We start from the raw sequence: 26,230 nt of genomic DNA on the forward strand, positions 1-26,230 counted from the left end.
AGAACCTTTTGGCGCACCACTCTATGGGTCAACTTTGACAAGGGGTGGGGCAACCCACTTGTCAATCACATGACATCATTATCACATGACACAATGGACAGGTAGGTTTTCCCAGACAACTGTCAAAACCCAGACATGGGATGCAGAATGGGGAGGTGTGTGAAAGGAGCAGGAAAGGAGCACTGTGGGACAGTTCCAAAGATCAGCACCCTCCTTGAGCAAGGGGTGTTCCCACCTACTGCCAGCTGATTGGAGGTTTGGGTCGTGCCTTGCTCCAGGAAAGGAAGAATCAGGAGCCCAGCTTTAGTGTTGTTGTTTTTTGCAGCTTCGCTCTTACTGGCTGTACACAGATGACATCATATATGACATCGGGTGCAGGGTGGGTGAACATGGCATCCCCTGGTGACCTCAATGGGGTGGCCTGGCAACCTAAGTTTCACCTTCAGGTCAGAGGTTTTCCATCCTGAGCTATAAAATAGGCATGAAGTAACTGGTGGTTGCTGCTTCACATACAACAAAGGGAAAGGCATTACATAGAAAAGAGCAACAGCAGACAATGCCTATTTGGGGGTCATCACCCTAAGATGAGGTAAGGTACCATGAATAGAATTTTTCCAGATGTTCTAAGTATAGATCATTTGGTAAGAATCATGCCCCCCCCTTTACACTGAGATGTACTGTACATCCATTAGTTTTTTTACAAAAATTGCACCTATACATATAAATAAGCAGATGCAAAAGTAATGCAGATCTGTGTCTCCTTTCGCTCTCTTTTTGGGAATACATTTCCCCTTTTTCATTTCTCTGTAAATGGCCGCACGAGCCTCACATAAAATTCTTCCGCATCATCTGCTTCTGAATCACTTTACTTGCCTTCAGCCTTCACTTTGGCCTTAAGTCATCAGTTTGTAAGTTTGTCTCTCCCACCACCACCCCCCACCCGCCTGAGGCATTTGCCCATCCCTTGGGGCTGGCAGTTAAAAATGAGACAGATGGGGAAATGTCCACAGGATTGGACTCATGCCTGGTAAATGGAGGAAAGGCAGAGGGGGCTTAATCACTATGCTTTCTAAATCCATCTCCCTTAAACCCTTTAAACTATCTACCAAAAAGGAACAACTGCATATCAATACAACCCAAAGCAAATTTCACTACTGGAATTATAAAGCCCTGGGCGGGGAAGGTGATTTATAGTGGAGTTCTTGACACTATCTATCTTGTCTGCAGCAGTCATGCCTGGAACCACAGAAAAAGTAACAAATACATCTGATTTTACCAGAGGGATCTTGCAGCAGACTGTCATCATCCCCACCCCCCAATCTCCTGTTCTTTGTCAACTCTTGATTTACTGGTGGAATGCTGTCCAGCATATGTCAGCACTACAGTTAAAGCACAACCAGGGAGGAAGAGGGCAGTCATCTCACAGAACTGCTGGAACCCTTTGGAGAAGCATTTTACCATATTTAACCCAGGTGGAATCATGTCCTTGAAGCATGTTAAGACTCAGCCCCAGGATCTGTTTTCAATCCCATGTCTCAGCTCTGAAACATTTGAAATTACATTTAAAATGCATCAGAGCACAGGCATAAAGCACTACACAGTAAGCAAAACCTACTCCAAACACTCACACACCCCACCCTCTCTCTCTCTCTCTCTCTCTCTCTCTCACACACACACACACAGAGAGAGAGAGAGAGAGAGAGAGAGAGAGAGAGACTTGAGATAAGCAGAATTGGTTCCCAGATCAGAAACTGAAGCTTTCAGGCACATTTTAACCCTGCAACTTTTAAGATATCAATGCATCACTTGCATTACTCTGGTGGATCAAATGGATGAGACCACAAGTGGGTCCATGAGTCAAGAAGGCGGTTTCTGCGTGTGCTGTAGAGGGAAATAAGGGGCAAGTGGGGCTCATTAACCTAGGAGAAGGAAAACTGATCTTAAACCTCCACTGCTTTGTGGCTATACTCATTGGTGAGAAAGGCTTCAGGAGTAAACGCTGAGGAATAATCTCTATCCACTGCCTTGCAGGACATCTTTGGGAGAGGCCAAGGAGTAAACCCAACACAAATCTGGAGCGGAGTCCCTAAGACTGTTGGTTGGCGCCTTGTATGCCTCCTTCCAACAACTCCTTCAGCCAAGTTGGTGCCAAATGTACTGTTTTGCTTTCCTTTGGGGGGGGGGTCTTGTCATCTGGGCAGCCCAGGATTCTCCAAGCTTGCACCCTGAAGAGGTGCTGCCAGTACAGCAAAAACAACACAGGAGGCAGCGCTTACAAGTTATAAGCTCAACCTGACTAGTACAAGATACAAGCGCTACAGGTTGCCTTCTTTAGTGGGAGAGATTGATGTTTCTCACTGGTCGGCTACTATCCCATGTCAAAAAAATGCTGTCCACATGCTTCATTGGGTACTTGGAGCTCAGAGTATCACTCAATAAGCATACTGAACCACTGTTCCAGGCAACAAAGAAAAGAAACAAACTATTGTGCTGTGCAAGCTGGAATGTCAGGACCATGTGTCCTGGCTTGTCCACTGGACTGTTTCAGGTCATTAACTCATGGAAGACAGTTATCATTGACCATGAGCTGAAAACGCTCAACACTGACATTGCCACTTACAGGAGGGCACACTCAGTTTGAATGCAGCCTCTGAGAGAAGAACTACACCATTGATTGGCAAGGAGGGCACCCAGAAGAACCACATATTCATGGCATAGGTTTCACAGTGAGGCACTCCTGTCTGCAACAGAACTGCCAACCAAGGGCTCAGAATGCTTATTTCTATGTCTCTCAACCACCTTCGGTCAGGTTACATCTTGAGCACTTACGCTCCCTCTATGTGCTTGAATATATAGATCAAGCACCAGTTCTATGAAGAACTAGACCAGATTGTCAGGAGGGTCCCAGCCCATGAACACCTATTCCTGCTGGGAGATTTCAGAGCCAGAGTTGGGGGTGATCATCACACATAAGACAACTGCATAGGTCATTTTGGTATTGGCAGCATGAACAAAGGCGGATAAAGGCTGCTTGAGCTATGTTCATACCATACCCCGAACATGTTCTTGAACATGTTCTTCTCTGCCAAGGCAAAATGGTAAGTGTCCTGGAGACATCAAAGGCCATTGGCAGCAGAGGGACTTGTTTGTCACCAGGTGATTGGCACTCAACTGTCTTTGTTGCACAGGGAGCGACTACAGTGCCAAGTGTGGTATGGACTCCTTCTCCAGCCAAAGAGGACCTATAGCAAAAAGGAGAAAGTGTGGCCTTGAATCAACTCTACCAGATCAGTCTTACTTGAACTTTGTGAATGCTTCTCTGATTCTGTCAAAGAAGCAATACTGAACTGCTCTATAGACAGCATCAAAGTAAGGTGGAACCACATCGAAGAGGCAACCTACAACAAAGCTTTGTCCTCTTTTGGCAAAAGAGAGCAGCAAATCCCTGGCTGGTTTGAGGTCAGCATTAACGCAGTGTGTAAAATAGCTTCTACTGAAATACTGCTTCTTAGTAACTGTCTTGTGAAATGTGCAACAGTTAAAATGGCAATTGTTCACATTGTGGCACCAATCATAAATATGCATTAAGCTCAACTTAGCAGGAAATGTGCGGGAAAGGGAGAGGCATGTTTCTGTTACACCAGGGAACAGCAGCACCCACAGATATACAATACGAAATTTATTTACTCCTATGACATGTAACAACTTGGAAATAGAACAGCTGGCACCTCAAATTAGAACATTTTAAAATTAAGTCTTAACGAGTAGAAATAAAAATCAACAAATTGACTTTTTTATACAGTACTCCTCTGGTGAGACATACTGTAAATCAGCTATATAACAAGAGGCAATAAAAACAGATTTATTTACTACTACACTTGCTGCTACCAGGAATCAGGCACAATATGAAAATTAATCTCTTATTCCAGACACACATTAGACATCTCACAAGCATGCATGCATAGTTACCTACAGAAGAATAACTGCAGAAAGCAGTATGCTAACACAGGCCTCCTATACAGGCAAGTTGCACTGGAAGTTAGAAGGATAAAAGCCAACTTCTTTTCTTGGAGCCACATAGGGTAGCCCTATTTCTCTCAAACCAATTGTTTTTGCACAAAAACCACAAATTACTTATTTACCTTCACTTCTCCCCACAGAATTATACGGCTGAAAGAGGCTGAAGATCACAGAGTCCAACCTTTCTCCCAATGCAGGATCTTCCACAGATAAGCTCCTTCCCCCACATTGAACCCACATAATCCCACACAGAATAAAGCATTTCCTGTATCCAATTAATTCACCCCATATTTCTGGCAAGGATCCTGGCATGTGAATACTGAAGGTATACTGTCACGACCTCATTCTCCTTAACTTGGAATTCAAGCAGAGCTGGGTTTTGTACTATTGTAGCTACTATATTGTATACATATCCCAGCTGCTGCTGCATTCATGTGAAAATACAACCACATATGGAAATAAATCTGTCCTGGGATCCGTTTTGTGTCACACATTAGTGGTGGTCAGACAGAGGACTCGAAGTCTCCAACTCCTCCTCTGTCATACAAATGTATCTCTGGCTGTCATCAGCATTAAGAGTTAATGTCTTCCATCTGTGCCCTAAATTATGAGTAGGATAATTTGTCTTAAGGGTTGTGTTTTCACATCCTTTCCTTTGGGTTAATGATACTTACAGTAAATGGCTTAGCTGGTGGGGTTTTGTTTCATTTTTTTGTTCTGTTTTGCCTCAGTACGTTCACTTTGCCGATTTTTTTCTTTTTTCTTTCTGAAGTATGTTGGAAAATGATTGTTCTGAATGAGGCTTGCCTTTGTATGTGGTATAAAGAGTACCTAGCTCATGTGCTGATCTGAAGACTGAGGATTAACAGTGCTGAGACATTTCCATGCCAACAGAAAGGGATACTGCCACAAGGGATAGTGTCGTATCATTTCAAGACAATTCCAGAACGTTGTCCACCAGGCCCACAGAGCATGAGAGGCAGTGGATCCACTGAGGTATCATGGCACACCGATGCAACTCTGAATACTCACTCTAAATCGTTATGAGCTACCTGCACAGAACACATTACCCATGTGAGTTTTGAGGCCTATGCGTTTTCAGTAGAAAATGTTGTTACTTACTGGTACAAGGAACTTCTGATGGATCAAAGTCAGCACGGTAGTAACCATTGCGACAAGTGCAGATGTGGGCAGCCTCTGATGTGGAGCGGCTGTTGGAGGGGCACTGTGTGCAGGTCCCGGCACCCTGGTTTGCTTTGAACATCCCTGCTGTGCAAGCTGGAATAAACAAGGGCAGAGAAAGAAACAAGAAGGTGTCAAATTCTCATCAAAATACATGTATCAGACAGGAACTGAATTAATCTAATTTTGTTGCAGTTCCCAAGACATTTTTCCAAAATATGACATGAACATCATCAATAGAAACAAAGAACAGAAGGGCCCTGGTTTGACTGACAAACGTCCTGAGAACATTTGCTATTGGGTGGGGTGTAAATATATATCTATTAAACAAAAGCCAAGGTCTAGAAAGCCAGAGAACATCTAAGGATGAATGATTATTTTTTGCAGAGTTTGTGGCAATGTAAGATGGCTGTGCAAGTGAGTACAGTGGTACCTCAGGTTACATACGCTTCAGGTTACATACGCTTCAGGTTACAGACTCGGCTAACCCAGGAACAGTGCTTCAGGTTAAGAACTTTGCTTCAGGATGAGAACAGAAATCGGGCTCTGGTGGCGTGGCAGCAGCAAGAGGCCCCATTAGCTAAAGTGGTACCTCAGGTTAAGAACAGTTTCAGGTTAAATACGGACCTCTGGAACGAATTAAGTACTTAACCTGAGGTACCACTGTACAGCCCTGCTGCAATTCACCAGTGGTCTGAATTGGCTCATGGCAGAACAAGATGGCAAACTACTCCTGCCTGCTCGGGATTTAGGGCGCTGTAGGCAGCTCCCCCACACAGAAGAGAGATGGCTAAAAAGCCACATATATGTATGCTGTCTACTGTGGAGTGACTCTGATTCTCTGTTAAAGGGCCTCTTTCTGTAGTACAGTGGTACCATGGCTCAAACCTAATCCATTCCGGGAGTCCGTTCGACTCCTTAAACCATTCAGAAACCAAGGCGCTGCTTCCAATTGGCTGCAGGAAGTTCCTGCACTCAAGTGGAAGCCACAGAAGCCGCGTTGGACATTTAGCTTCCAAAAAAGGTTTGCAAACTGGAACACTCACTTCTGGGTTTGCAGTGTTCGGGAGCCGATTTGTTCAGGAGCCAAGCTGTTCAACTACCTAAGTACTACTGTAATGTGCCATTGAAAATAATTTGGGCAGGGATGGCCTTCTTAGTACTCTTCCAAACTTATAATATTGAAATGAGTTATCTGATCAGCTTATTGGTACAAAGTGTAATTCTTTAAATATTGCTCCAGCACAACTCCCATTTATTTTTATTACTGAAGTATTCTGCAAACTACATACCTTGTTTTAAAAGAGACCCAATTAATAAGGGTTTGCAGAATTGTTCTTCAAGGGGGAAAAAATCTAAATATGATTCATTATTCCTGTTCTGATGTCTTACATGAGCCATCATTCACGATGCCCTCTGACAAATCGGGGCGTGGATACAAAAATGAAAAAAAATAAAAGCAATCTATGTCTCTTTGTTACATCTTTCTTTAAATTTTAGGCTGCAAAACTATGCACATTTACCTGGGAATAAGCCACAGGGAATAAGCCACAGGGCTTATTTCTGAGTAGACATGTATAGGATCACACTATTAAATGTATTGAATTCAGGCTGCCATACCTATGCAAGATTGTTGCTACCAGCCCTAAGCCATCAGAACAAGAGGATATTTAATACATGGAAATATATATTTAAATAGCACATTGCATCAGAGTTTCATCCTATGACATTTGGTCAGTTTTGCAAAGTATTATTAACCATCACAATTCCAGTAGCCTGGCATATCAACTGATATTCTCCGACGAGTCCTTGACCACACTATAAACACCATTGCTCTTTTCAGTCTAATTGGCAGCTTTGGCACAGAAGATTTTTGCAAGCAAAAATTTAACAAAGCCACTGGGATTTAATGTTCAGAAAAGTTAGTTTCTAACACTAAGATGCTAATGTACAATGATACAGAGTGAGCAGAGGCCGCCAGGATATTTGTCTTAATGAGACGGGTGAGCTAAAATGGGCTGTTGACATGAGTCCAGTGTGAAATCTTTGCATAATAGCTAGTTGTTGATGCAGAAGGATAAGGGTGGGAAGTTTAGAAGCTGAAATAAATTTATAAAGCAAAAACAAAGTTAAGAAGCATTAGCTTGACATGGAATTGTCTCATCTAATCATAATGATGGATGATGCACCATTAAGGACAGAAAATCATACCGCTTACTCTCACTTACACAATTCTCTCCACTCCGATTGGCTGTGGGTGTCTGATTTGCATAATCACTGAATGGTAATATGCCTTTTCAAGCAAAATATCCAAGCCGTGTGACAGCAACTAAGATTACGAGATTTCCCATCCCCTTGTCATGACAGGTAGGTACAGACTCAGGAATGGGGTGGTGGGGAGGGGAGAGAAAGGAAGCAAGAGACTGTCTGGAGGAATGCTGCTCAAATTCAGCCTACTGCTTTTCAAAGAACTCACTTGAGATTGCTTTTTAATACTTGTTCATACTTCATTTACAATGCCTGCACACTCACAACAACAACAATCTGAAGGGTCTTTTGATTATCTCCCTCAAACTATACCCAGTGCTAATGTGTTTCTAGGCCATCACCTCAGAGCTTATTCAACCAGAAGCTAGCAATTAATTCATAAATAGGAAGCCCTCTCCAACTAGAGCAATAATAATGTTTTTATCCTTGCTGGTGTGATGATTCATTAATCAACTGGCTCTCCGTGACTTGTGATCCTGTATGCAAAACATTAGTGGACTGACAGCCTGCTCATTGCTCCAACATATAACAGAAGATGTACAGCCCAAAGGTGAGTTAGTTCTAGTCTTCCATGAATCAGTTACTATGTGAATGAAAAATGGATGAAGGGTGCTCCAGGATAGATGCCAGGGTTATATTTTTAACTACATGTGTAGCTCAGTAGGAGAGAAAATAAGGGGGATCATGCTGAGCTAGTAAAAACAGAGAAAGAAATGCACTGAAGCATTATGCAAACTGAAGGGGGAGTTTCTGTTTGCTTTAACAATGAACTTGGTGCTTTTAACAGAATGCAACTGAGAAAGAGGAAAAGGAAAACCAGCTATTATCAATAGGTTGTTCTTCAAATCATTGCCAGCAGAACTCCAAGACGACCAATGGTTCAAGAGTGGCAACAGAAAGTCATACTAATTAAGACAGCCCTTAGGTCACAGAGGAAGAAATTATGCCTGGTGGCTTCAGCTGTTTCTTAACACACTTTTGACCTCTCGGTTATTGGATGAACAACAAATCATAGAAATGGTTGCAAATCCAGCAGCAGCAGCACACCGAAAGCATGGTCAGTCAGAAATATGCAACTGGTTGCTCTCATGGACTGGTTGGACACAGATGATTGGTGGGAGGAACCAAGTGATGAAGGCTCAGAGCCTGGTGTGTGGAGATGGAACAACGATGAGTGATCACATGGAGAAGAGGGAGAAGTCTGGGACGAGGAGATGTTGGAAGGTGAAGAGTTAACAGGGAGAGTCTGTGGCAGACAGAAGTCCAGAATCAAGAGTCAGAAGGGGCCAAGAAGCAGAGATGAGTCAGGCTGGTGAAGAGTCACAGGTATCTTCCCCTCTTGCTGTGTCAAGCTCCCCTCCCTGTTTGTCTCCCAGAACCAGAAGAGGCATGAAAGAGTGAAGGAGCAATTGGTGATGCACAGAATCAGCCTCTGCTTGGGGAAACACCTGGTGAGGAGGGGACTTTGGGCAGTTGTGGGAAGCCAGGGACCTTCAGTCTTAGCAGCTGCTTCATGGGGGCAAGACCTATTGGAGATGAATTGATGTGTTCATGACACCTGACACTCCTGTGCATAACATGTTTTAATAAAGAGTCATCTCCATAGTGTGATTTACTGCTGGTTTGCTCCTGACAGTTGCTTAGAGGACTTCAGAGAACAGTATCTCAACAATTAAGTATTCTTCATATCTTTTTTTCCTCCCACCTCTGCCCCTATCTATCCCATCTCAACTTACTTTGCAAACCCAAATGCTACCCATCTTCCACTTCATGGGTGGGCACATGGAATCCCATATGTGCAACTGTGTGCATGTAGTCCAATACTATGCAGAAGGATCTATAGAATGGGTGGGAATGATTCATCATTGGAAGTGCTCCCCCTCTTCCCCTCACCTCAATTTAATTGCCCAGCTCTAGTTTTACCCATGGAGCCAAGCATAAGGGGAGGGGGAGAGGAAGAAGACTGAGTAGGGGCAGCCCCCATTCCAGGGCAGGGGTTAGCAATGCATGATAACACTGGGTGGTCGTGCGCAAGTCATTATGTCTCAGACTCATCATAGACACTCACACATGTGAACATTATCAGCTGGGGAGAATAATATTTGCCTATACTAATGGAAGGTCTGGTTCAGAGGAAGGTGAAGGAGTTGCTCTAAGTAGGCAAGGACTCTTGGGTTGGGAGGGTAGGGGAGACAGGAAAACAAACTAGAAACTGTATGTAGCATAGTCTAGGCTTTTCTATGAAAAAAGTGAAAAGCAATCCATGTCTCACCACAAGAAATGGGCAGCAGAGAGGCTACAGCAGAGATCCTCAAAGTGATTAGGCCTTGCAAGACTGGAGATCATGATTAAATTCAAAGACATATGGGATTAGTTTCTGGAGTAACATATGGTGCCCTCCAGGTCATTAGAGTAATATTTCTCATGTGAATATATGCAGGGGTAAGGTGGTCATGATATAGATTATTTAGTATTCCGCAATTTAATAGATTCATCCATCCATTCTTTTTTAAAAATCTTTTTTGTCCTTTCATTTCCCCTTTGTAGTATCTAATACTGCCTGAACGTTGGGGAGAAGGGTAGGTCAGTTAACAAAGGTATCATGTTTCCTGCATCTGATTTTATCATTATATTGATTAAAGTCATGGTAAAATAAGATGCAAGACACGTGCACTATGTATGTGTTATATTGTTTTCTGTTTACTATTTAATATTGGACTTAATGACAACTAAAATTGTGGGTAAGCAGCAATGAAGGAGAGAAGGGGTCCCCATGGAATGGTCTATTTTAATGAAACGAAAAGCTCATTGATAAAATGTTAACAACAACAAACATGAAAAGCAGACTTTGGAGAATTTTGAGCAACGGAATGGCTGGAGGGAAGGGGAGGCATCTCACCCGCTTCCCACTGGCTGTTTTCCTATTTAAAATCCCATTTTCCCCAGGGGCTTTGTTTGTTTCATGTATTGCAAGCAAAGCACAGACCCAAACTAAGCCACTTCATCTCCAAGTTGCCAGCTGAGTTCTCCCTTATTCCCACTCTTTGGCTGCTACTGGAGGGTACGGTCTATAGGCAGGAAGTGTGAGGCAGGAAGCTTACAGGAGGTAATCAATATTCTGGGTCAGGGAAGCCAACATGGTGGCCTCCTGATGTTGATTGACTACAATTCCATCATCCTTAGCCAGTGACCATGCTGAATAGGGCTGATGGGCATTGGAGTCCAACAACACTCGAGGGCGGCACAACATTGACTACCCTTAGGCTGGGTGCTGATAGCTAGGTATGGAGGATTTGTCCTAGAAGCCAAGGATTCACCTCTCTCTGCCCCAACACAATATGGTGCACCGTGCAAAATTTGAGAACCTGAGAGTCCTTTATTCAACTGTAAAATAGGCATTATCCTCGCCCTATAATGTGTCTGGGAGAGGGAGCAGGGAGATGAGTAACTGATACAATTGCTTGCCTAAGACCACCCTGTATGTCCATACCAGAGACCTGAACCAGAGGTTTCCCAGTGCATAGTTATGTTTTAAGTCGTGTTTTGCCAGCTTGCTTCTTTTTCTTCATTTTACTTTTGTCCTGAACAGCCCAAGAGTGGAGAAAGAGCATATACAGAGAGCCAGGAAATTATGGCAGGCTGACAGAACCTTGGAATGGTGACACTAACACTGAATTCCCTGGGGAATTCATTGCTAGCCCTGCACAAATCAATCCCTCCTTAGAAAAGCGGGTGTTTTGTTGTATGGATTTACCGGGCCTAAAAAGGAAGCATAGGGATAGGGACATTGGTGGGATCTGCACAAGGACCCCAGCTGTCCATTGAAAAAGTATAGCCACAAACAGTTTTCCTCTTTGGTCAGCACATGTGAAGATGGAGAATTCTGAGGATGAACCACAGCAACTATGGACCATGCATAGATGCAAAGGGAATGAGGACTGTTAGCAATGGAGGAGGGATTATATTCCATGAAATAAGAACCATAGTTTATATGTGATGGGCTATTATTTGACAGCCTGAAGATTTTGACGATTAAAATTTCTAAAGTTATAAGGTCAGAGTAATCCTATAGTTGTGGTATTGGGCAATATTCCATGGTGGAGCTACTTCTGCTTTCCATGCCCTGCTAGATCCACAGCTAGCATAGTTGAGGCCTCCTTTGTGTGTGTGTGGGGGGGGGGGAATTCAGGGTAAGAGGGGCACTGAATCCTGTGAATTTTTGGCCATCCCAAATAAACTCTTAAGCACTTCATTCCCACCACCACCAGCAGCTACTATAAAAAGAGATGAAAATAAAGGGGTGGTTATTTTTAAGATACATTTGGGCAACGGGAATTTATAAACAAGATTAAGTTATAGAAATACAATCGTCCCACAGTACAAATATTTAACTTTAAAAGATGCGAACAAAAATAATTCTAAATACATAAGAAAAATACGAAATCAATGCAAATAAAATGTTTGCATTTCATTGTTTAAAATCAAAAGAATGCCAGGTTCCAGATGTTGTACTTAACACACAGTAAGAACACAAAAGGATGCTATCTAACGGAAAAAGTAGGAGCGGAACACACACACAAAAATGCAATTTGTTTTCTACAGCCCTCCCCTTGTGATTGTAAAAGCCATCAGAACTGCTTTTTCTAGCACCCCCCCCCCCCATTCCTTCACCCACATGGAAACCATCACTCCACAGTCACATTACTTCGTAAAGAAACATATTAAGTGTCTCATAAACAGCGCAGTGATTGAGATAATGGAAAGTGCCTCTTATCCCCTGTCTGCTGCATCAGGATATGAGACATCTCCTCACAGCCAAGGGGAGGAAATTAACAGGAGCAAGCTGGAGCAACCACTTTGATGCAATTTCCTTGGGAGATAGCGGTCCATCTAATCTTTATTGAAGTCCTTTAACCTCTAATTCAAAACACACACAGGTCTCTTGCTCTCCCAGTTCCTTGAGATAGCAAAAGGACACAAAATACCTGTCCTGAGATGTGTACAAAAAAGAACCCCCAACGATGGGTGGATCCACTTGGTGCCCCTGAGCTCACAGAAGGGTGTTTCATTTAGTAGATAGGAGATGAAAACTTTATTCTTTGCTGGTTCATCTGCCCCCTTGCAGCTCCCACTGGAGGGGGCCCCTACAAAATAGGGTGAAAGGGAGCATGGGGGACAATATCAGGCAGAAAGGGAAATTTGCAAAAATGTTCTTTCCTCCTCTTTTACTAGAGTAAGGCTAAGCCACTGTATCCATACCCACATAGCTTACTGGACCCAAGAATCATTGCAACAATGTTGTTTAAAACAAGGCATGGATGGTGGTGGTGGGGCTCTAAAGTGGTTTACCAGCTTCTCACATACCTTATTTTAATGCATTCTTGCATTCTTAAATTTTTCATAGCAGGATATTTAAGAACCAGCTACATCTTGCTAAAAAGTGTGGGAAGGGAAGAATTCCAGTGGGGTTGTTCCTCCACAAGAATGTTTGGGGTTGTATCTTTCTCTGTTATTCTCTCTAGGCCTTTTCAATTGGAACAACCTTATGATCATGGGGAAGAGGGTCTCTCTAGTTGTGGCACTTGTCTGGAGCTGTGCCTGATGCCTTTTCAGTACCAGGTGAAGACATTTTAATTAGCTGGGGCTTTTTTCATCTCTGTGATTATTCTTAATCTCTCTTCTCATTTTGTAAATGCTGCTGCTTGTATTACTTTAAATCCTTATTTGTTGTTTTACTTTCCTGCATTTTAAGGCTCCCTTGTGAACCACTCTCAGAGTCCCTTTTGGGACTGCAGAGTGATCTATCAAATATCCTAAATAAAATATAAATAAATAGATTTTGTCTATGACCTGCTCTCCCTCTCTTCTGTGTAGCCTTGCCATGAGATAATTGAAACAGACGGCAGAAAGCAGCTCAGATGGAACTTGTGGGTGTCAGAAAACATGTCCCAGATTGCTCTAACAAGGGGGAAATGGGCTAGATTTAGCAGCGTGTAGTCTCAGTATTTATACAGCGAGATAACAATCTTGGCTATTGGGTAAACGCATTTCTTCCAGGTTTCTGAAAACAGACCCATCCATTAGCCTTCCTTCACCTGAATACTATTTTGGCCACATGTGCCCTCAATATGCAGGTCATAAAAAGTGATCTAGATGCCCTTTTTGCTTGATTAGCCCAGAACCACTTTCATGATGAGAGACTGTTCAGGCACCTCCTTATCCAGCGATAAACAGTTTTCAAAGCTGAGCAGAAGGTTAAGGGGGAAAGCCATATAGAATGAAGAGTTATGATGACTGCTTGCATTCTGGTGTAGATCATATTCTTTTAAGGGGGGTGGGTTGGTCACACACCAAATCTATCTCTCGGCTATAGCTGTTTGTACTAAACAATGGGGGCATTACATATCAAGTGATCCAACTTTTTTTACCTCGTGTCATCCAATTTTCTTAATTTGTACACTTGTTGAATGATCAAAACCAAGCTTAAATCTAAAATTTTAATTGTTTATCTCATCTCGTTTGTGAATGATGAGGGTTTGAAATTTCAAAAAATTGACTATTTTGGCCTTGCCAGACTACACAAAAACATTAAAAGCTCAGTTCAAAATTGAGATACATCAAAACTAAAAACATGTTCCAAAGCTGAGTGATAGCTTGCTATTGCATGATAGATTTAAACTTAGCTTTGATCACTCAGCAAGTGTACAAAATATTAAGAAAACTGAATGACATGAGGTAAAAAAGTTGTATCACTTGATATGGAACAACCCAATGGCTGGATGATGATGATGATGATGCACCATCGGTGTACATATTGCTTTCAACATAAGCAAAAGGACAGGTTGCCACCATGTATCCACTGAGACAGGATGTGACTAGTCTACTTCTCTCCACATTCCTGCTACATCCAAATACAGCCAACAAAATCTAACAATGGCTGTTTTATAGAGGCTCCAGGTTGCTAGACGTTGCTAACCACAGCTATTTTCTGGCAAAGCACTGAAAGGACCTGCAAGAGGTTTAACAAAGCACCTAGTTTGCATAAAACTGCCATTAGTTTCCTACATTGTATCTTTTGTTAGTAATCAAGAGTCAAATACCAGCCAAAACCATTTATTCTCTTTTCCTTTCACACCCTGGATTCTTTCTTTTATGACTATTACATTTTATTTATTTTGGCTGCTACTCTAATGGCAGGAAAAGAACAGTGCAATGTAACTAATGCTACACCAACTGGCTAGGATTATAGCAGTCAATGAGAATATTCAGAGCAATCAATTCGTCACTGGTCAGACCACTCCAACCTTCACTTTTCAAACCCTAAACATCTGTAGCTACAGTTTCAGAAAGACAGAGTGTGGTAACTCGTGAACTGCAGATGCTGGTGACTTATTCGTCCCTTCTATGCAATCTTAACAATTATATTATCACAGACAACATATCACTTTTGTGTATTTTCTACTAAATACAAAATGTAGTATTCCAAAAGTCATTACGATAGACGTTGAAAAGAAACATTGTTTTTCTTAAGATGCATTGCTCAGCATATTCATCAGAGAAAAAGTCCCCACTGAATTTATTACGAATTAGTTCTCAGCAAATATGCTTAGCACCACACTCCACATGATTCTCCAAAGAGGTGGTGGGACCAGCAGCTCAGTCCACCTCTTTGCACCCTTTAAATTGCTTACCCCTCACCAATTCCCAACAGATGTTAAACTGTGTTCCAAACAAACCATTCTCACCTCAAAAAGCAGGGACATCCATGGGTAACTGAATTACCTATATTCCTTATTTCTAATTAAACCAACTTTCCCCCCTATACCTAAGCCCACAGTAGCCCCTTGAAGATGTCCAATAGGGGTGAAATGAGCATGTGGGGAGAACACAGGGGTGGAAGTCTGCAACTATTAACTTTCATGAGGAAATGGGTGAAGAACAGATAACAAAGTTACTGAAATAAATGCTCTAGAGTAAGCCCACTGAAATTAATGGGTCTACCTTGAACAAACGTTAGTTGAACACAACACAAAGGCTTGAATTCTGAGAACGGTGAAGATCCTTTCCAAAGTTATTCCTCTACGGAATGCACGGAGGAATAACTTCTGAAAGTGGCTTGATGGGAAGCAAACTTGCAGAAGACTTTCACATCCTTTACTCCCTTTGCAGGCCCCTGCAGAGCCACTCTGAAAAGCTGGAAAGCCCTCCTAAGCAGCACAATCTGAGGTACAGAGCCCAGCAGGAGATGGACCATCCTAAATTGGGCAGAATCGCTTTATGTGAGCTGCTTTCTGCTTGCTCAAGGTGCCTACCCAGTTTGGGGCAATTCCTTCTTCAGGAGTGTTGACTGACACACCAAATAAACTCTCCAGGGGCTGAAGAGGGGAGCAGATGATGAGAAGAAATCCTGTGATTTGTTTCTCAAAATCAAAGTCCACATACATGCTGCAGTTTGTGTGCTAGTTTGTTAAGAAGCAAAAACAACAACCCAGCTATGCTTCTCTCTTCTTTGAACGGTACTCAAAATAGTCAAAACCCATGTGAAGTTAAGTTGGCTAGGGGAAGAGAGGGAGAGGGAGGGAGGTGCCTGGAGTCTAGATTTGGATGACAAACACTGAAGGAAGAGACAAGATGGGGAAGGACAGCACGGGTACAGTGGGCCACCCGTCTCTGCCATATGGACCACTTGGTAGCTCAGCTAATGGGTCACACTTGTTTATTTTAATGACAATTAATCTGAATGATTCTTGTCAAAATAAAGGAACAAAGTGCATTTTGTACTACACTGTGCATGGTTTTCTGTTACTACTTAACTTGCTAATTTGCAAATTTCTGTAATCTGCAATGTGTCTCTTAGTTATTATTACAAATTAGTATCTCTCTTCGATAATTACAGTCTGTCTGCCTACATCCCCCAACAGTTTCAGCTGAGTACATCATCTTTCACTTCCTGTCCTAAATTGTTTGATGCTGTTGCTGAAGGCTGTCAAAGACCTTAGATTCAGCTCCTATTATGCCAAAGGTAATATTTCTGTTCTATCAGAAGGCATAAGGTGGTAAACTCCCTAGGTGTTGCTCATTCCTTTTCATGAAGAAAAGTGCCCTTCTGCCAGTTACCAGGCCATGTGAGAGTGCTGTGAAACCTGTCAGAAAGGTGCTCCTAAGAGAGGAAAAGAAAATTGGGCAAAGCTACAAGAATTATATTATTCCAACCTAAACCTCTTGCCAATTGGTGCGCAAAATATTATACGGAATGTAAGCGTTCTGCACCTCTCTAGAAATAATATAAACTACAGTACATGGAAAAGCAAGAGATGGAAGAGGGGCCAGGCATAGACTCAATAATATTGGGGATCTGGTTGGGAACAATAATGACAAAGAGAATCAGTAAGAAAATTGATATTATTATTTATATAGCACATGACGTTTCACCGGATACAATCCCCAAGGAGCTTACAATCTAAAATTTGACATGAGGCAAACAATGGGGAAAGAAAATATGCAGGTTTTCCCTGCACAGATGCCTCTAGGTACTAATGTCTGTGGATTTTAGCATCTGCTACTGTCTAGTGGCTACAGCCACCAAAACAGAAAAGTGGCAGCTCAATATCAGCTACAAAGCTTCTTGGGTAATTATTTCAAAGCCTAAGCCTACCTCACAGAATTGTTGTGATAATAAATGGGGACCATGTAAACTACAACTCTGAATGAAGAGCAAGGTAGTAAAATGCAATAAATAAATACCTTTCTCAAATAGCACCTGAAGCAGAATTTAGTAACAATTCCAGCCATTGCCTTTGGGGACTGAATTAAAGTTATCTGGCTGGTTCATCGTAGTCCCATACGATATGACTCTTGTCTGATGCATCCTCCTCTTTCCACCCCCACCCCCCCATCTCATTCTATACAAGGGTAAAAATACAGTTTTTGGAACAGGTCCTCAAATGCAAGAATGTAACCCAAGCCTGACAGTATAGAATTCAGTTGTGGCTGAACATTCTCCCACCATTATGTCAATTAGAAGTTATTTTGCTGAAGACACCACTCTTTCCACTTGTGTCAAAGGGACTTGTGCAGAAGGCCATTCTGAGTGGATTGTGGCCTAAAGTACAGTGGTACCTCGGGTTAAGTACTTAATTCGTTCCGGAGGTCTGTTCTTAACCTGAAACTGTTCTTAACCTGAAGCACCACTTTAGCTAATGGGGCCTCCTGCTGCCACCACGCCGCCGGAGCACGATTTCTGTTCTCAAGCAAAGTTCTTAACCCAAGGTACTATTTCTAGGTTAGCAGAGTCTGTAACCTGAAGCGTATGTAACCTGAAGCATATGTAACCCGAGGTACTACTGTAGTATTAGAGAGGCACTTACACTCCACTCACAATGCAAGGCTGTTTTGAGCAAAATGCAACCTCATTTCCAGAATTCCAGGAAGTGTCTTAGGCATTCTGTTTGTGCCATTCCTTCAGACCTGGGAATGTGATAAATGGCTTTCTTTATAAGTAGCCTTTCATATAATAATCTCAGAGAAGAGAATTATGCAGGAAACACAGCAAAATCATAAACCTGACTAGTGACAAACAGCTCGCTAGAAGAGAGGAAAAGTTCCTACTTCATAGTGAGTTCCAGTTCCTGCCAACAGGTAGACATAATACATGGATCCTGGCCTTCACTTTGCCCAATCTGTCTCCCCCACACCACCACCTTGTTCACATTCAGTGTCTCTTACAATGTAGTGGTGACTTTTGAAGTGAAGGAGCTCAATTGATGGCAGCCCCCATATAGCCACAAGACTGTTTCTAACTAGCCCGATGGCTGAACAACACTTTTTCCCATTGTTTGTGGCAGTCTTTTGCATCATTCTGTAGGAATAAACATAGCTGAACTCAGTGATGCTTATTTTTGACTGCATGGGTTCAACTTAGAAGACAATAATAAGCTTTAACAAAACATCTTCAGCCAACCGAACTGGAACCTTTAGCTTTTAATTGGAATTGTAAACTTTGCAAAGGAATGTCACCAATTAAACTACTAGCATGAAGAAAGAACCTCACCAAAACAAATATTTGTTGTTTGCCTCATTTGATTATTTTCACCATTCTCTGACTTCCTCTATGCTGATTTGTCACAAACAAACTTGGACGCCATATACAGTATGTGTGTGTGTGTGCGTGTGCGTGTGTGTATAACCTTATTCACATTTTAGAGCAAAGTGGGTCTGTCACTTACGCTGGCTGTCCATCAAATGACATCATTGCTCCTGTCCTGAAAAAAATGTCCCAGAGCTGTGTGTGTCTCTCCCCACATCTTCACCATGTACCTCCTCTGAACACAATAGCTCCTTCCTTAGTCTGCTCTGGAATCTGATGCTGCAATCTTCTTCTCTTTGGGGAGGCAGTCCCCTCTACTCAAATGACTTCCACACTTGGTGGAACTCAAACTACACACCCAGGGTGGTTCCCTTTCTACACTTCTGCTGCTTCCATCTTTGCTGGTGAACATATTCCCACAGCTTCCAACCACTCTTTTCCCTCATACATAGTGTTGGGATCATGATAACCTGAAGGGGTGCTGAATGTCAGCCAGACCCCCAAATCTAAGGGCAATTTTCATCTCTAAGAAAAATAAGAACCCCAAAGGAATGAGAAATCTCTCCTTTATTATATGTGAATGTCCAGGTCTTCCAGATAGTACATTTTACTTCTTCCCATGCAGGTGTACTTACCATGCCTCTCGGTGCTCTTTTCTGACACTCCCTATGTCTAGAACAGCCTGCTCATTATCTTATATGCCAATTTATTTCCCTGTCCTTCAAAACTCAATACCTAAGCCTTTCCAGCACCATCATTGGGAGCACCTGTTTTATTCTATATCAGGGGGTAACAAACCTTTTTCAGACAGAGGGCTGCCTTCCAGAGGGCCACATACTAGTGGATCTGAGGCTCTCTACTCCTGTTCTTTATGCACTCAGCCAAACCCATCACCTTTTCTACTCCATTCTCAAGCTCCGCCCTTCACTTTCCCCCTTTCTTCCCTGTCTTATGAGATACACCATTTCCCTTCTCTATTCAAGGTGTGCAGTGCAGTGTGTATAATCTAGTTTTATCCTGTATATCTATATATAAAGCTATCTACAAATGGCCTTTTGACCTATTGCATAGGTCACCTCACCTTACGCTGTGAGGTACCAAAACTAGGGCCTTCTCAAGAGTGGCACCTCAGCTGTGAAACTTCTCTCCCTTTAACATGTTTGTTTGATGCCAAACCAAGGCACCCAAACCATTTTATTTTGCTGAACTACCAATGATTTACAGAGCAATCCTAATCTTACTCTGCATTAGTTTGGGGAGGAAGTGCCCTTCTGCTGGCAGAGAGGATCACATCTGGTGGGTGGCACCTCTGTCTTGGTGGCCCCTGGTACACCAGCAGAAAGCTCAGTGGGCAGAGGACTACTGGTAGCAGCATTTCTGCTGTCAGTAGGCTCTGTCCACCCCTCCAAAAGGCCCCATGATCAAGCCCTTCAATTGTGCCAGCCTGGAGCTTAACTCTTCCCTATTGAAAGCAATGAGAGAATTAAACAAAACCAAAAACCTAGTGACAGTCATCAGGGCTTTGGAAATGATAGGCCATCCTTAACCACCACCCACACACTTACAATTGTTCTGCCAATGGCTCCTGGGATTTTACTGCTGCTCTTAACTGTTATTATGTTCTGTGGTGTGCTATTTTATCAGTTATATTTTAAAGGGTTGTTGTAAAGTGCCTTGAGAATCTTGCATTGAAAGTTGGGGTGTAATGGTTTAATAAATGTGTGCATAAATACATCTCTTCCATAGGTAATTATGTATGTATTTATATGCATACATAGGCTTGCCAGAGCATGCGTATTGCCTTACTCTTACTTTCCAAGCCCAAAATAAATGTTTACATTACTGTCTTTTACCCAACCTCTGTGTCTCTGTGTAGTCTGGAAATGGAATGTGCTAAAACAGCCAAAGAAAGTCCCACTGTCCGAAAAGGTTAAGCAGCCGTCTAAACAGTGTCAAGCAAAATGGCTTGAGCATGAAGGACAGCTGCGGGCTGACATGGTATGTCACATAATCACTTATGCTATGGAAACTCTGCAGTGTTACCAATAGCACACGCACAATGGCCAGAAACATCACACAACTGCTGAGTGAAAACATGAGAAAAGATCTTCCCTGGGTACAATTACCACATATTCTTTGGCAAAGAGAATGCTCCTTTTGAGAGACAAAACATATAATGCAAATGAATCTCTGATGCTTAACTTGTAGAAAATATTCTCACCACAAACAAAGGGCACAGATTTTCTATTATCACTTGCGAGAGGGGCGGGAGATCCTTTAATCCCTAAACAAACTGAGCTGTAACCAGAAAACCAAATCAACCTTGCTCACATCTAACAATCCATTTGCAATTTAAGGGGAGCATTTTGACAAACCACTTTACTGCAAAGAGACTTTTAGATATGTGCAACTGGTTTCTATAAATAGTGTGTAAGGAGTGGAGGGAGCAGGATGTAAATAAATTTGCTTGCTTAAATTAGCAAATTAGTTTCTATAGTGCAAAAGAGCATCTGGGCCAGACTGCGGGCCTGTGGAGATACCGTAAGGCCTGGCTCAGACATAATGCGAAGCCATGACTAATGCTAAACCACTCCTCCTCCATGCATAAGAAAAGAATGAAAGCACAGGCATTTAGTTTTTAATAAACTGCACTTTCCTGTCACATCCAAACTCAAGAAGCTATGGTTAGTCCAAACAAACCAGGACACAACAGTGGTTTCATATCTTAGTTTGTTAACTAATCACAATTTCCTAAATTCAGACCTAGTGGAGATCTTAGTCCCCCTTCCTTTGAGTGTGAAGGAGGAGGGGAGGAGTGTGTCTGAGTCCATGGCTTGTCATGGCTAGTTCTCACAATGTTAAACTATATTTCAGTGTTGTGTCTGAATGAGGCCTAAGAGTGACAGCTGTCCCGGTCATTTGCATAACTTCATCTGGATGCCTTTGTCCACTTTTCAGGATAATCAGTATACTCAGTAAAGCAAATTATCAATCAATTTCGTGGATTGACATCCATGTCATGAGTTCAGCTTACACCGTCTTAGCCGGCGGCATTTGAAAGCTTTCATGGAAATGCTATCGTTGAAGACATAAATCTCTGCATTGGTTTGCTGTACTGATGTGCATCCAGCCTATGGCATTTCCAACCCTTGAAAGCTCTTGCCAACTGAGGATCAAATGGGACATGATGGCAGCAACTGCATTTGGTTATTTATCTTCTCCATTAAACAGGGGGTTATTGGATTATTATTTTTAACATCAAACAGGGCACATGGGTGAGAATAACTGAGCCCTACCATGCAGTACCACTTCCTCATTCTCCATTTTTCATTTCCGGTTCTCACAGCTCAACTCACTTGCGGTATCAAGCTGTGTTGGGGAAAAAGTTCCCAGGGAGTCATGACTGTCAGGAGCCGAGGCAGAGGAGAGTGTGCAGCTGGGGAGATGTGCCTGGAATGTATCCCAAAAATCAGACAGATGGGCCTCAAGGGCATCATATGGAATTTTGCTCACACCTCATCTCAGGCCTGCCAGCTTGGCCCTGGGACAGTGGGTGCCCGAGGGTTGTGTTCGTGTGCGCATCTGACGTCAACATGTCCACAGTGCACGTCTGACGTCAGCATGCCCACCACAGCCAAGGTGCATTTTTGAGAGGGTGCACAGCTAGGTGCTCCCACACAGGCTCCCTCATTGGAGCCTGGCTCCAGCACGCAGCTGGAGCTCCGCTCTCGGGTCAAGTCTGACTCGGAGGTGGAGTGGAGGAGAGGCAGTGGCAGCAGTGTTGCCGCCCCTCTCCTGCACTGGGCTGCTGATGTACACTCAGCCTCAGCTCCACTCCTGGGTCAAGTCTGACTTGGGAGGCGAAGGAAAGTTGTGGCAGCATTGCCACTCCTTTCCTCAGCTGGGCAGTGTGTCTGGCCGGGCTGGGCTTGGCAGGCTCCGTTGGGGGTGTGCTTGGCAATAGCATACACTCCGCTGCTGGGCGTGCTGATATCAGGCGCACACATCCCCGCGGTGTCTATGCGCAAAAAATATATGAGTGTCATGCCCCTTCATGGGGAATGTTGTGGGGGCTGGAGCAGTGCCTTTGCCTGACATATCCTGCTATACCAAATTGAGAATAAGAGTTTGGATTTGATATCCCGCTTTATCACTACCCTAAGGAGTCTCAAAGCGGCTCACGATCTCCTTTCCCTTCCTCCCCCACAACAAACACTCTGTGAGGTGAGTGAGGCTGTTTAATGTATCACAGTATTGTTTAATGTATCACAGTATTTTAATATTCTTTTGGAAGCCGCCCAGAGTGGCTGGGGAAACCCAGCCAGATGGGCGGGGTATAAATAATAAATTATTATTATTATTATGAGGCTGAGAGACTTCAGAGAAGTGTGACTAGTCCAAGGTCACCCAGCAGCTGCATGTGGAAGAGTGGGGAAGCAAACCCAGTTCACCAGATTACGAGTCCACTGCTCTTAACCACTACACCACACTGGCTCTCAGAGAGACAGATGACTGTCTGTATACAAAAGCTACTACTATTGCACTAAGAATGCACTATTCCTTTTGACAGATCTCTTCCCCCAGCTTTGGGTGTTTCCTTCCACTTCTGAAACACAGCCCATGCCTGACTAGAGAGGGTTTATGCAAATTCTCTACTGTGCTGTGTGCTCTTCCCCCTTCTCTTCCATCAGCCTCAATGATAGAAAATTGTGTCCTGTTTTCAACTAATGGCAATTTCTTAAACATCTTACCATTTCTGCCCTTGAAAACTACCTCTTGCATGAATTAGTGTCAGAATCTATCTGTGTTTCAAATCCTGTGGAGTAATGTGATTTTGTTTGCAAGTCAGAAGAACACAAAGATGCATTAGACACCCTGACAACATTTCAGAAAGGAGTTATCAGGGAGTCTTTTAATTCTCTCAATGTATTCAAAATTTTCCGAATGCATTCCACTTGTCAGTAAGACTTAACAATAAGCACTGGGAAACAGTGGAATTTCCCCTCCTTGCAGGAACTACTATGGAAATAAATCAGTTTAAATGGAATGAGCAGCCCTTTGACTTGCCATCTTGACTGCTCCCAATCAGTTGCCCCAAGCCACAGAAAGAGGGAAGGGGCTAGAAAGCAACCACCATATGTGTCCTCCTTGCCAAGAGGCTTGCTGTGAAGAGAAGCTCAGGCAAACCCTTCTGTCTCCCTGGTCTCTCCCACCTTTGAACTTTTTTGGGCAGCTGACTTTGCCTGCCCCATTCTCACTCCACCTTAATATTTCCAAGTAAGAACTCACCTGCAAATAGGTCCTTCCTTATGGGTAGACCTTTCCTCATGGAGTAGGCTATACTTTGAGCGTTAATGCTCAAATCTGCACTGTGCATAAACACAGTAAGGATCCAAGGCACAACAGGTGATATGCATGGCTAAGTGAGCTACGACACTGATCCATTATAAAAGAATAGAGTGGGCACAGCTTGAGCACAATAAGAGGGGTGTTCCTTTGGACTGGGCAAGCAGATGGGGCCTTCTTATAGTGGCCTAGACCTGAGCTGTTTGTTTGCACTGATGCTGGTGTCTCAATGACTTAGGTGACAGAGAAGAAGTCAGTGTTGACTCATAATCATACTGGGTGGTGGACATCTCCTGGAAGGCTGAACTAGGTGTGGGCTCTGGTGGCACTTGAGGGGGAGCTGGGGCTGGAGGTGAGACTGGTAGAGGAGCTGATGGTGAAGTGGACACATAGCATCTGGGTGATATGAGAGGGAACAGCACAGAGCGCCAGGGTGACTACTGGGACCCTCTATGGGATCCACATCCTCATCTGTAACTTCCCCTGGGTGGCTTCTATGTCTCTTGTGGCCCAAGCGTTGCCTGTCCTAATTCCCAGAGTCATCAATGGGCAACTCTTCCAACTTCTCCCAACAACTTTTGAAAAGCCATTGGTTCCTCACCGTTACCATAAATGATTCATTTTGTCAGGTTTACTGAGGGGAGGAAGTAGTATTAGACCAGAAACAACACTTTCTAGGAGTCCAGTTCTCCCCTGCAAATTTCCACGGAGCCCCATCTTGCAGAGCCCCCTCATGAGAGCTGCAAAGGGAGAAAGGGGAAGTTGCAAAAATATTTTTTGTTAGGAATGACAAAAGACACAACAGGTGCAAGTCTTCATTTGAATGCACTAGGGCAAAGTTTTCAATAACCTGCAAGTGTGTGGGGAGGGGGGGACCAATGAGAAAAGCCATTTCGGTTCTCTATGAACTTCCTTACCAGTGCTAAGATTTATAATGGAAGCCAGCTGCAGCTGCAACTAATAAGCAGTGATATGTCCTCTTTAAGTTGCCACCAGCCTTAACTAATCAAGCCCCACTGAAATATTTGTCAGGGTGATTCAGCGTTGTGAGGCCTATATAAATCCTAAGATACAAGAGGTCATTAAAATGTGCAAGGAGGTCTTTGCATAGCAATTACTATCCTGCCATAGGGGAAATCTTTGCAGGTAAAATGTACTCTTGGGGTAACTCACCTTTTAACAACAATTTCATATATCCAGACATGGAAACAAACGTAAGATAAAGTGTCTAACCCTGCCTCCTCTCTCTCTTTCTAGTTAGCTTTAAAAGAGCAAAGCCAAATGGAGAATTCCTCTCAGCTACATTAGCACAAGTGACTATCGGTCAATAAATCCTGGGTCAACACATTGTTTTAACCATGAATTCATCAGATGGCCTTAGCCAAGCCATTATCCCACAGCCTCAGCAGTATCACCGCAATCCGGATACAATAATACTGACCTGCCTTACATTATTGTTTTAAGGCTTACTTTTCTAATATATCTGAAGCACTTGAAAGCCTAAGGGTAGCCCCTCCAGATACCGCTGGACCACAAGTCCCATGAGCCCCAGACACCATGGAATGATGGGATCTGTAATCCAACCATGTACAGAAAGCACCACGTTGGCTACCAGTATCTCTCAGCAGTATCTCCTTTGCCTCCTGCCTCAGCAAAATTAAAACATGAACCAAGAAAAGGTTCCAGCTTCTCAACATAGCTTGAGGAAAGATACCGTACCTGCATTAAAACTCTGGAGAGCCGGTTAATGGAGACAATGCTGAGTGAAACAATGTGTTGACCAGCGATTTATTGACTGAATGCTGAGCTAAACAGACTACTGGTCTGACTTTTTCTATGGCAGCTTCCTATGTTCCAAGGAGCTCTTATGGATGTCAACCTCTTATGAGGCAGCCCAGTCAAATGGGTGGCATATAAATGTATTATTATTATTATTATTATTAACCTTGCAAACATGATGAAAATTATTTTATACCTGGGACTCTCAAACAGTGGTGCCCAAGCTTCATTCAGGTGGTATGCGACATGTCCACATTAAATATTCATATGGATTTTTAATTTTAATTTTATTTCTTTTAATGCTCATGCTGTACTTCACTGTATTACAGTTTGAATTCCAAAGAATGAGAACTGTAATACAAGAAAATAGAATAAACAATTAAATTGCATGCAGCACAGCACATTACAATTGCTACAGCAGGCAGAAAAATCATTAGGTGGTCTGCCAAAAGCATCAGCAATATTAAAGTAATCCACGAGGAGGAAAAATGCTTTACACTTTAAAAAGGTAGGTTACATCGTTCAGACTACCCTAGCTTTAATCAGAAG

General features: G+C 43.0%; 1 protein-coding gene across 12 annotated transcripts in view; it reads right to left on the reverse strand.

The window, feature by feature from the left end:
• The window catches only part of EPHB1 (EPH receptor B1), a 366,263-nt gene that overhangs the window by 92,762 nt on the left and 247,271 nt on the right, over window positions 1–26,230 (reverse strand). For all 12 annotated transcript variants that reach the window (XR_013839287.1, XR_013839288.1, XR_013839289.1 and 9 more), the window contains one exon: window positions 5,143–5,298. Coding sequence is in view for 5 of the 12 variants with exons in the window: in XM_079977255.1 (XP_079833381.1) it covers window positions 5,143–5,298 (156 nt within the window). In the remaining 7 variants the exon portion in view is untranslated. The remainder of the gene's footprint in view (window positions 1–5,142; window positions 5,299–26,230) is intronic.

Source organism: Podarcis cretensis (genome assembly GCF_951804945.1).
Source record: "Podarcis cretensis genome assembly, chromosome: 5".
Lineage (NCBI taxonomy): Eukaryota > Metazoa > Chordata > Lepidosauria > Squamata > Lacertidae > Podarcis > Podarcis cretensis.